This window comes from Rana temporaria, chromosome 4 (genome assembly GCF_905171775.1).
Source record: "Rana temporaria chromosome 4, aRanTem1.1, whole genome shotgun sequence".
In the NCBI taxonomy this organism is placed as follows: domain Eukaryota; kingdom Metazoa; phylum Chordata; class Amphibia; order Anura; family Ranidae; genus Rana; species Rana temporaria.
The window spans coordinates 183129265-183139696 of record NC_053492.1 but is presented as its reverse complement, the minus strand read 5'-3'; the positions used below and the strand labels follow the sequence as shown (position 1 = coordinate 183139696).

General features: G+C 44.5%; 1 protein-coding gene across 3 annotated transcripts in view; it reads left to right on the top strand.

The window, feature by feature from the left end:
* Positions 1–801: 801 nt before the first annotated feature.
* The window catches only part of MCF2L2 (MCF.2 cell line derived transforming sequence-like 2), a 366799-nt gene continuing 357168 nt past the window's right edge, over positions 802–10432 (top strand). For all 3 annotated transcript variants that reach the window (XM_040349448.1, XM_040349451.1, XM_040349447.1), the window contains exon 1: positions 802–1203. In XM_040349448.1, coding sequence (XP_040205382.1) covers positions 1125–1203 — 79 coding nt within the window. In that variant the 5' untranslated portion in view covers positions 802–1124. The remainder of the gene's footprint in view (positions 1204–10432) is intronic.

Sequence of the window (10432 nt, the reverse complement as noted above, 5' to 3'; positions counted from 1 at the left end):
TAATAATAATAATAAAATATATATCCCTGGGGATCTCAGGGCCCTTTAATAATAATAATAATAATATATATATCCCTGGGCATCTCAGGGCCCTTTAATAATAATAATAATAAAATATATATCCCTGGGGATCTCCGGGCCCTTTAATAATAATAATAATAATAAAATATATATCCCTGGGGATCTCCGGGCCCCTGGGGACCCCCGTACCCCTAAGAAAAAAATTGTCCCTTTAATAAAAAATATATATATTAGAAAAAATATATATTTTTTATAAAAAAATAAATAAAAAAAAGGGTGGTTGCCATCTGGGCCCCTGCTGGTTGGGGCCCGCTACAACAGGGCCAGTTGTACTGGCTTATCAGCGGCCCTGGGGGGCAAGATTTGGGCAGTAATTGGATGTGGAGCGGAGAGGATAGATCAGGGTCCAGGATGGATCTGGAGATTTTACTCGCGTACGTGCGTGAATGCATATGCTTTATTTTACCCAGGATCCGCCTTTTTTTCTGCTCATGTGAATGAGCCCTAATCCTATGGTGGGCAGATGTGATCCTGATAAATGTCTAGCCCAGCAGATCTCAGGCTGCTGTAAAACATGGTGAGTAAGTCCAGAGGTGACAAGACACCCTCTATAGGCAGACACATAGGAAGGAGAGCCTTTGTCACAGCATGCAGTAAGGTCACCTTGAATGGAGAGCACATAGAGATTGTGATGACAGGTACACACGATCAGATCTGGAATCAGACCTAATGATCCTGGATCTGACAGACTCCAGTCCTCAGGCTCCACCAGTCCGGGATTTCCCTGACATCACCACATCTCTGTGCTAGTAGCCCCTGGAGGCAGGTATTGAGGCTGCACAGTGCACACCATGGACTGAATGGGGGAATGCCGCATCAGCACCAGCAGCAGCATCATCAAGAGACAAGCAGGTGCCAGGCTCGGAGCGCCCATCGGGTACAAGCGGAGGGGTCGGGGCTGACGGGTGCTGCTGGAACACCGGCGTGCGTTGCCTAGTGACAGGTGGATGTCAGACTGAAGAACTGGGAGTGGCACCGCCTGGCTTTGTATCCCGGCACATTGCAGTCTGCCCACCCGCCCGGCATCGGGGAACAGCTGGGAAATGCTGTATTGGCTGAAGGAAGAAGAGATGTCACACCACGAGCTCACCCAGAGGCTGGCCACTGTCATCACCCATGTCGGTAAGTAGAAGAGGGCGAGGCAGGAGACAGGGTGGCACTGGCAGCACCCTCCTCTGATCACAGCCAGGGTGGCAGCACCCTCCTCTGATCACAGCCAGGGTGGCAGCACCCTCCTCTGATCACAGCCAGGGTGGCAGCACCCTCCTCTGATCACCCATCTCATGATGGGTCTGATCACCCACACATCTCATGGATGTATTCTATGTCTCCATCCATTCATCATCTCATTTCCATCAAATGACATTGTTCTGCCATTGTGATGAGGGAAATATACACCCCATGTGTCATGGATTAATAATGGAAGCAGATCCCGTGTTTGCTGGAGCATGCTAATGTTTTAAATGATTTATGTTGACGTTGATGTTTCATTTTGGTAATATGAATGTTCCATCTCAGCAGCGGATAATGATTTCACATATGTAGTATGTATCCATTGCCCATTCACCTGTGCTGAAACACAATTGACTAGAGCAGCTGCGCACAATAACCAATCAGCTTCTAGCATTAGCTTGTTCATTTCAGCTTTGAAAATGAAAGCTAGAAGCTGATTGGTTGCTGCGGCGCAGCTGCTCCAGGTTCTGGCTCAATGACTTTGGTCAGGAATGGGCAGCCACTGGCTCCAGCAGTTCATTGTGTGACAATGAGATGACAGAGTGGGATTACAGGAACTGATCAATGAAATCATATGAGTCTCCAAAGGGAGTCACTGTAGTGGAAGAAATTCCAGGAGTTGTATTGGCAGCAGGAAGTGCATTTCCAAATTGGGATAATACTGCACAACTTAAAGGGGTTGTAAGGTAAAAAAAAATCCTAAATAGCTTCCTTTACCTTAGTGTAGTCCTCCTTCACTTACCTCATCCTTCCATTTTGCTTTTAAATGTCCTTATTTCTTCTGAGAAATCCTCACTTCCTGTTCTTCTGTCTGTAACTCCACACAGTAATGAGAGGCTTTCTCCCTGGTGTGGAGTGTCGTGCTCGCCCCCTCCCTTGGACTACAGGAGAGTCTCCAACTTCAGCTTGTTCAGCTAAGCTTTGAAAATGAAAGCTGGAAACCAAGTGGTTGGCGTGTATAGCAGCTGAACATTCTGGCTCATTGTATATCAGGGATATGCAATTTGTGGACCTCCAGCTGTTGCAGAACTACAAGTCCCATAAGGCATAGCAAGACTCTGACAGCCATAAGCACGACACCCAGAGGCAGAGGCATGATGGGACTTGTAGTTCTGCAACAACTGGAGGTCCACTAATTGCATATCCCTGTTGTATATTATTGCAAAAAACGGATCCCCAGTCTGTCCTTTTATTGCCCATTGCAAGCAACTCTAAACAGTAGAAGCTGCCTATAGAGGCCTATGTGTAAACTTGCTTCCAATAAACTAGAAAGGTAAGAGTATTGTTAAATCATTTTTAGGTAAGCTGTATACATGGGAACATAGTGAATACATATAGTAGAGGTTTCTTTAAATTTAAATGCAAAAGTGAAAATACACCTAGGCCTCATGCACTCTTGAACTAAAAAATGATGCTTTTATAGGTGTTAGAGGCTTTTTGCCTCTAAATGGCCCTCCATGTTAGCCTGTGTGTCCATGCATACATAGGAGTTTAGAGGAGTTATGCATTTAGAGGATTTGTGCATTCAGGAGAAAAAAAAAAGCGCCTAAACACACCTAAATGCGCATTAACGCTACGCGCTTTTAGGTGTGTTCCCTTGTTAATGCGTTCTAATGGCCAGAAATCTGTGCAATAGAATTGATTAACGCCTGAAGAAGAAACGTGCATGCAAAAACGCAGCTTTTTACCACATTTTTGCGGCTGCTAAGGCCCAGATTCTCTAAAAAACGCCTATCTTTAGGCGGGCGTAGCGTATCGTGACCCGACGTGATTGACGTTTTTAACAAACGGCGCATGCGCGCGCATGCTTAGTATCATGTCGATTTTTTAAATTAAATTGCGCCTGCTTAATGCCTAGTCGACGTGAACGTAACTTACGTCCAGCCCCATTCACCGACGACTTACGCAAACGACGTAAAACATGAAAAATTTGACGCTGTTCCGACGTCCATACCTAACATTAGTACGCCTCATCTACGCCTCATAGAGCAGGGGTAACTATACGCCAAAAAAAGCCTTACGCAAACGACGTAAAAAAATGCGCCGGCCGCACGTACGTTTGAGAATCGGCGTATCTAGCTCATTACCATATTCAACGCGTAAATCGACGGAAGCGCCACCTAGCGGCCAGCGTAAATATGCAACTTAGATACGACGGCGTAAGAGACAAAGACTTAGACAAATCTATGCGTAACCGATTCTCAGGCCCCGTACACACGACCGAGTTTCTCAGCAGAATTCAGCCAGAAACTCGATCGGAGCCGTATTCTGCCGAGAAACCCAGCCGTGTGTACACTTTCGGCCGAGGAAGCCGACGAGGACCTCGGCGAGGAAATAGAGAACTATTTCCTCGTTGTTCAATGGCAAATTTCGGCTCGCCGAGATCCTCGGCGGCTTCACAAGGAACTCGACGGGCAAAACGATGTGTTTTGCCTGTCGAGTTCCTCGGACGTGTGTACGGGGCCTAAGAATCAGGCGCATAGATACGACGCCTCAAACTCAGAGTTACGACGGCATATCTGGAGATACGCCTACGGAACTCCTACGAGAATCTGGGCCTAAATGTCTGTAGCAGAAAAAAGCGTCAGTAGAAAACAGTGTGTATGAAACCTAAAGGTGGAGGCCAGTTATTGTGTAATAGAATTGTTTCTTCTGGTCTTCTGCATCTGTTATTGAACATGAAAAAGTTGGCAACACTGTATATATTTCTCCACATGACGACTACATTGAAGGACAATAGTTGAAGAACACCCCGGTACTGAGATAAATATGCCCATTGCCAGAACAGGGATAATGGTGGTATCTTCCCACAGGGACCTTCTTACATCCTGTTGTGGCTATGAGACAGAAAGTGTGTGGAATTACCCCCCAAAAAAGTGACAGGGATTTTCAGGGCCCTTTTTTCAGTAAAACAAAAAACAAAAAAATAATGCATTTTTGGAACATAGCAGTGTGAAAGCAGCCATAAACTCAACTGAAACGCAACTCACTAGGCCCCATACTCACGACCAAACATGTCTGCTGAAACTGGTCCGCGGGCCAGTTTCAGCAGACATGTTCGGTCGTGTGTGGGCGCGAGCGGGCCGAATTCCAGCAAACATTTGCCCGCCGGGCCTTTTCCCAGCAGACAAATATTCCTGGACTTGTTTTAAAACAGTCCGCTGGAATCCTGCCCGCTCGGACATGTACGGTCGTCAGTACAGACCTACCGTACATGTCCAGGCGCCCGCCGTCCCTCGCATGCGTCGAATGACTTCGACGCATGCGTGGAAGCATTTTAAAGGCGGGCCGCCCACGTCGCTGCGTCATTGTCGCGGCGACACCGCGTCATCGACGCGGCGACACCGCGGACACGCCCCGCGTATTGTTTACGCGCGGACTTCTGTACGATGGTGTGTACAACCATCGTACAGAAGCCCTCTGGCAGACATGTATGGTGAAAACGGTCCGACGGACCGCTTTCACCATACATGTTTGTTCGTGTGTACCCGGCCTTAGTGTGAAGAGTTCCATAGGATTTAAAAAAAATGCATTTTTTCATGCATTTTATGCTTTTTTTAACTGTAAAACTGATTAAAAACTGATGAGTGTAAAAGGACACTAACAATCCCTAATTTAATAAAAAAAAAAAAAAAAAGTTTTAGCTTTACTTCAACTTTAACAAGGACACATACATACTAATATCAAGTCACCTTTTCAGCGGCCCAGCTTAAAGGAGTTGTAAAGGAATTTTTTTCTTGCTGAAATGACTGTTTACAGGGTATAGAGACATAGGGCCAGATCCTCAAAAGGGATACGCCGGCGTAACTGCTGTTACGCCATCGTATCCCTGTGTCTAACTATGGAACTGATCCACAGAATCAGTTTCCATAGTTAGGCAGAAGATCCGGCATGTGTAAGGGACTTACACTGCCGGATCTTAGGATGCAGTACCACATCCGCCGCTGGGGGCATTTTGTGTCGAAATGCCGCCTCGGGTATGCAAATTAGCACATACGGAGATCCACAAAGCTTTTACGCTTCGTTTTTTCTCCGTAAGTTTTAGTTTTCAAACGCAAAATTAGGGCTGCTTTTACAAAGTGTAAACTGTTTACACCTTGTAAAAACAGACCTTTCTGTCCAGCGACGCGATTTTTTTTTTTAGTTGAATTTTTTTTTTCCCGCCGTATCTTTTTTTTTTTCCGACGCAACTTTATTGACCCGTCGCAATCCACAAAGCTCGGCGTAACGTAATTTCGCGCTATGCACGTCAGGAAAATCACGTCACGAGCATGCACATTACGGCCGGCGCGGGAGCGCGCCTAATTTAAATGGGAATCGCCCCCATGAAAAGAGGAACGCATGGCGCCGGCGGAATTTAAGTTACACAGCCAAAAATTTCTAGGTAAGTGCTTTGTGGATCGGGCACTTAAGTAGAAATTTTAAGGCAGTGTAACTTAAATGGTAAAATTTACGTTACGCCGGATCTTTGTGGATTACCCCCATAATAGTTAACTGATTCCTTTTAAAAATGATTAAAAATAGATAAAAATCAATCATATAATGTACCTGTAATTTCTTGTTTCGTTTTTGCATGTTGTTTCCTGCTTCTGTGATGTACAGAGCCACAGAGCCAATGGTTTGGAAAACTAAAGTAATTGGCGTTGAGGGGTATTAGACACACAGTAATCACACCTCCTTGATTAGTGACCACAGAGAGAAAGCTCCCAGTACTGTGGTTATCAGGAAACAGACAACCAGGAAGTGTTGAGATCAGAGAAGAATTACAGCAATTTGAGATCAAAAACGAACAATGAGGACATGAAAACAGCACTGCATTAAGGTAAAGGAAGCTATTAAGATAAAAAAAAATCCTTTAATGCTCTATAGTGACATTGCCCTGATTTACCCCTATGGTGGACTGATGCTATCATGTACATACGATGCACCGCAGTGCAGATTTGGCTGCTAGGTGAATTGCTGTGCTTATCTGTACTGCGTATGCATGATGACTTCAGTTCATCATATATACAGTTTATGGACTGTTCCATCATGTGCCGGTGTCCCTAATTGCACATCAGACTATTATGTGCCAAGCTGCCTCTCAGAAAATGAGGGCTGCTCTTAATGTGAATAAGTCCCAAGGGACTGTCAATGTTATTTAACCAAGCCATTTCTGCTGTGAAAAACACAGTTACCCTGAGCTGACAGATTTAAACTTAGTAAGGTCACGTCAAGAAAATACCATATTTAATTGGTTGCTGTGAGTGAGGACATTGGAAAGGACCCTGATGCTGGAAAACATGGAAGGAAAAAGGAGAAGAGGAGGACAGAAAACAAGATGGATAGATAGCATCACCGAAACAATGAACATGAAAATAAGCAAGCTCCGGGAGCTCAGTGGAGGACAGAAAAGCCTGGCGCGCTATGGCCCATAGGTCATGGAAGAGTCGGACACGACTAAACGACTGAACAACAACAATGCTGTCTTTCTGAATATATCTATTCAGGTTTAACAAATTAAAAATATCTTAACCACCTCCCGCCTGCACTATAGCCGAATGACGGCTACAGTGCAGGCCTTAAAGCGGATCTCCACTCTAAAGTGGAGTCCCGCTGATCGGCACCCTCCCCCCCTCCGGTGTCACATTTGACACCTTTCAGGGGGGAGGGGGGTGCAGATACCTGTCTACAGACAAGTATCTGCACCCACTTCCGGCCCTACGATGCGGGCAAAAGACGGGTTTTTCCCTTGCTTCCCGTCTGTCCCCCGTTGTATGCTGGGAACACTCGGCTCCCAGCACACAGCGGGAGCCAATCGGTGGGCGCAGCGCGACTCGCGCATGCGCCGTAGGGAACCGGGCAGTGAAGCCGGAGCGCTTCACTTCCTGGTTTCCTCACCGTGGATGGAGGGGGGAGCAGCAGGGTGACGAGCGATCGGCTCGTCATCTGCTGCGATCGGCGCTGGACTCCAGGACAGGTAAGTGTCCTTATATTAAAAGTCAGCAGCTGCAGTATTTGTAGCTGCTGGCTTTTAATATATTTTTTTAGTGGCACATCCGCTTTAATTGCTGGGAGGGTGTCAATAGACGTCCTCCCATGCATGAGCTGCCTGCGTGACCCCTGCAGGGCGTGCGCAGCGCAATCTGTGATCACTGAGTCAATGAGATCTCTTACTACATGATAAGCTGTCAGCCACATACAGCTGATCACATGATGTAAACAAAAGATTGGTAATCGCCTCTTCCCCCCCCTCACGCTGACAGCCGACATCCTGAGGGGAAGAAAAAGCTGATCACTGGATTCTGACAGAGGGACATTGGTCCCGAACAGGGAGAGGCACTGCTGCTATGCAGTGCCCTCCAGTGCCACCTGCCAGTGCCCACCAATGCCACCCACATGTGCATATCAGTGCCACCTACCATTGCCACCTATCAGTGCCCATCGGTGCTGCCAATCAGTGCCTCATCATCAGTGCCGCCTCATCAGTGCCACCTATCAGTGCGCATTGTGCAGCCTATCGGTGCAGCTTATCAGTGCCCATCAGTACAGCCTATCAATGCCCATCAGTGCTGCCTCATTAGCGCACATCATTGAAGAAGAAAAATTACCTATTTTCAAAAACAAACTATGAAACAGCTTTTTTTTTTAAAAACTGTTTTCGCCAAAAAAAAAAAACAGCAGTGATTAAATACCGCCAAAAGAAAACTCTATTTGTGTGAAATAAAAATGTAATTTGGGTACAGTGTTGCATGACCGCGCAATTGTCATTCAAAGTGTGAGAGCGCTGAAAGCTGAAAATTGGCCTGGGCAGGAAGTGCCCAGTAAGCAAGTGGTTAAAAAATATAGAGACTTTACCTATTTCATCTAGCCAGATTCTTCATTTGATTTTCAAAACTTGTGGATGAAATCCAACTGATTGGTAGAGGAAGAACAGATATGTTTCCTTTGTTTCACACCAGATGTGTTGGGACTGTGCTGGTGGGGGGGCGGGGGGACAAGGTCATGTTCCCCATCAATCAGGTTCTTCAGTGGTGTACACTAAAAAAAAGTACGGTGTTTTGTATTTTTTTTAACACATTTTGTAGTTTTTTGCACCATGCTGCAGCCAATAGAACATAATGAAATGTTGCTCTATAACATTTCAATAAAATTTGCACAAAAAAAAAGGAAAAGTCAACTGTGTAATGCGCTGGTATTGACACATTGATCCTGTTTCTCCCAGCACACATCAGCGGTGTGATCAAACCCCTAATAGATTTGTTTTATCAAAACTATAAGAATCTAACGTGTATGTATTATTTTACAAAACTGAGAGATGCCAGAGTAAGCTTTTGAAGGTGATTAGAAGTCTGTTCTCCTTCTACAGTACCCCAGAAGCAGGAAACATTTACAAGGGGCAGCCAGGAGCTGATGCTAAATGTTGCCTCTGGACACAGCTATGGCACCGTACAAATCGGCAGAGTAGCTTTGGCCATTTTGTGTTTGGACAAAACTCTGTAGAAATGCCAACCCTGGACACACACTGTGGGAGGCTCTATTTGCATGTAACCTGGCAGATGAGCGCTTACATGCAAACAGCATCCACGCTGGCCATTGATTTGTACAAATCTGACAACTGCAGCGGTTCTCACGCAATGTGTGCCGCAGTGTTCATTTTGATGTCAAATTTAAATTTAGTTTTAGTCATAGTCTGACTAAAATGCCATTTTAGTTTTGGTTGTATTTTAGTTATCTAAATTGTTTTTGTCGTATTTTAGTCGACTAAAATGTCCAGTGCATTTTAATCAACTAAAATCGAATGGGTTTAGCTAAATTGTAATGCATTAGTTAAAGGGGTGGTTCACCCTAAAAACTACTTTTTTTTATTACAATGGCCCCCCACATTACAATACGATTAAGGCTATTATTATTTTTTTGAAGCTGTACATACCTTTGTACAGCATATTCACCCGTTGCGAGTCCCGCGGGAGTGGGCGTTCCTCACATGTCTGTGATTGACATTTTGACCAAAAACAAGCTCCCCACGATTGGCGAAAGGAGCCGAACGGCGATGCGCATGCGCAGTATAGCGCCGACTCGCCGTTCGGCTCCTTTCGCCAACCGTGACGCGGCTTATGCGACGGGGGGAGCTCGTTTTTGGTCAAAATGTCAATCACAACATGTGAGGAACGCCCACTCCCGCGGGACTCGCAACGGGTGAATATGCTGTACTAAGGTATGTACAGCTTCAAAAAAATAATAATAGCCTTAATCGTATTGTAATGTGGGGGCCATTGTAATAAAAAAAAAGTAGTTTTTAGGGTGAACCACCCCTTTAAGCATTTCTCTACAATTTCCAAACTCCTTATATACTCCTGTAGTAAAAATCTAATAACATATGATTATTTATGGTGTTAAGGTTTGAACATGCACTACAGACACAGATTTAGCCATTGTAATGTTTAACACCTTCATAAATAAAACCAAGTTTCATAAACAAACACAAATATTGCTTTTTTACGGACAGAAGTACAACTTTAAAAAAAAAAAAATATATATATATATATATATATATATATATATATATATATATATAAAAAAACGTAAACTCCATTGGCTGTAATGCCATTGCACATATTATCTAAACATATGCTGTCTGTCCCATAGCAGATTTACTGCTACAGAGTGTCTCTCCTGTGCAAGATTACACATTACACGTGTATGTATGTATGTATGTATGTATGTATGTATGTATGTGTATATATATATATATATATATATATATATATTTTTATATATATATATATGATTTTGCATTTCCGCCTGCAGGGGGTACTAGATGGTAAAGCATACAGAACTGAGATCTGCCTATGTAAACAAGGCAGATCTCCTTTCTGACAGGGGGAAGGGATGGATTTTGTGTTAATAAATTCCATATCTTCCCCTAGTAAAAGCACCTAACAAAGTACACAAAAACACTGGCTAGGCACAAAGTTAACCCTTTGATCGCCCTCGATGTTTATCCCCTTCCCAGCCAGTGTCATTAGTACAGTGACAGTGCATATTTTGAGCACTGATCACTGTATTAGTGTCATCCAAAATGTCAAAAGTGTTAGTAATGTCACGTACACACGGAATTTCCGCCAGCAAAAGTCCG